General features: G+C 39.0%; 1 protein-coding gene across 2 annotated transcripts in view; it reads left to right on the top strand.

The window, feature by feature from the left end:
* The window catches only part of PTPRM (protein tyrosine phosphatase, receptor type, M), an 840,546-nt gene that overhangs the window by 166,448 nt on the left and 672,545 nt on the right, over positions 1 to 1,553 (top strand). For both annotated transcript variants that reach the window (XM_006868703.1, XM_006868702.1), the window contains exon 3: positions 899 to 977. In XM_006868703.1, the coding sequence (XP_006868765.1) occupies positions 899 to 977 (79 nt within the window). The remainder of the gene's footprint in view (positions 1 to 898; positions 978 to 1,553) is intronic.

Here is a 1,553-nt window from a genome sequence, read left to right as displayed (position 1 = left end):
TTAAGTGCCGTCGAGTCGGTTCCGACCCATAGCGACCCTGTACAGGGTTTCCGAGGGTGTAAATCCTTACGGGAGTAGAAAGCCTATATATATATATATTTAATATCTTCTTTAGATTTTATCCCATGCTTAGTACCTCTCACAAGCTGCACTGTGTTTCTTGAGGGGAATCATTTCTATTGTCTTAAACTCTTGGATACAGAACCCCAGAGACTTTTTGTCTATCCTCCCTGTCTACCTCCATATAGGTTACCTTCATGCCTTCTCATTATTCCGCTGTACTCCGCTGCCCACACTGCAAGGTCTCCTCATGGATTATAGTTTCATTTGCAGTTTTCTCCCCTATAATTATGCTGCCCTCTTATTGTATAAAGAAGTATTCCATTATTATTTTGTGTGTGTTTATTTGATTTGTGTTTCTCTTTCCTCAAAAATTTAAGTCCTTTGTTGTTTGTTGTTGTCATTAAGTCTGTTCCAACTAATAGTGACCCTGTATAGGATTTCTGTGGAGTGACTGGTGGATTTGAACCTCTTACCCTACAGCACTACACCAGGAGTCATAGTCCCAGAGAGTTTTATGCTTTGTTCCCCACTGTGCTCCTAGCCCCTTCAAGCCTCAGCCTTCTTAGTCTCTGTTCCTAACCACAGTGTGCCTTCTTTCCCACGTGTGACCGAGGCAGGGTTCTGTCCAAACCTGAAGATTGAGGTTGGGTCTTACTGATCCTTGTAGTATTGGATGCTATGATAATGACTGGCAGATATTAGGGCCTCAGTTTGTTGAATATATGAATGAATGAATAAATTGGTGAAGTTATGTGTCTTATATATAGTAGGTATTTGGTAAAAGTGAATAATGAGTGAATAACGAGTGAATAACATAGCTCTCTTAATTTTTCAGGTGATTTTTGAAGTAATCACATCTGGACATCAAGGCTACATCGCTATTGATGAAGTGAAAGTGTTAGGACATCCATGTAGTAAGTTGACTCAATTTTCTTAAAAGCCTTTAAATGTCTGGGTATGACTTTGGTAACAATTCAGATTATAGACTAAGAGAAGGCCCTAGAGCCTACAGAAATCATCCTGGCAAGGAAGACCTCTGATAAATCTCCATATACTGGTTTGTCAGGACAGGATTTTAATACAATGTGTATTTGTATCTAAATGTTTTTTAAAATGAAAATCAGGAATGAGGAATATAGGAATGCTTTGGTATGCTTGACCATTCTTACAAAGGACTTGCTTTTTTAATGTTTTATTGTGAACTATGTGATAATTTACATGGGAGAACATTAGTTTTACATTCATCGTATTGTATATTGTTTCATTGCTATGGTTACAGTCCCCTCCATGCATCATCAACCAACCAAAGGGTGTACACTACAAGCCTGCCCCCCCGATCATCAGCACATAGTCCTTTTCCCTCTCTGTGTCTGAAGTAGGACTTACTTATTTGTTGCATATTCTTTTGATTTTCCTTTTGAATAGTGGTAACTCACTGCCACTGAGTTGATTCTAACTCATAGCAACCCTGTGGAACAGAGCAGATCTGC

The sequence above is a fragment of the Chrysochloris asiatica genome, unplaced genomic scaffold, assembly GCF_000296735.1.
Source record: "Chrysochloris asiatica unplaced genomic scaffold, ChrAsi1.0 scaffold00122, whole genome shotgun sequence".
NCBI classification, from domain to species: Eukaryota; Metazoa; Chordata; class Mammalia; order Afrosoricida; family Chrysochloridae; genus Chrysochloris; species Chrysochloris asiatica.
The sequence above is the reverse complement of the archived record's forward strand: the minus strand, read 5'-3'. Positions and strand labels throughout refer to the sequence as shown.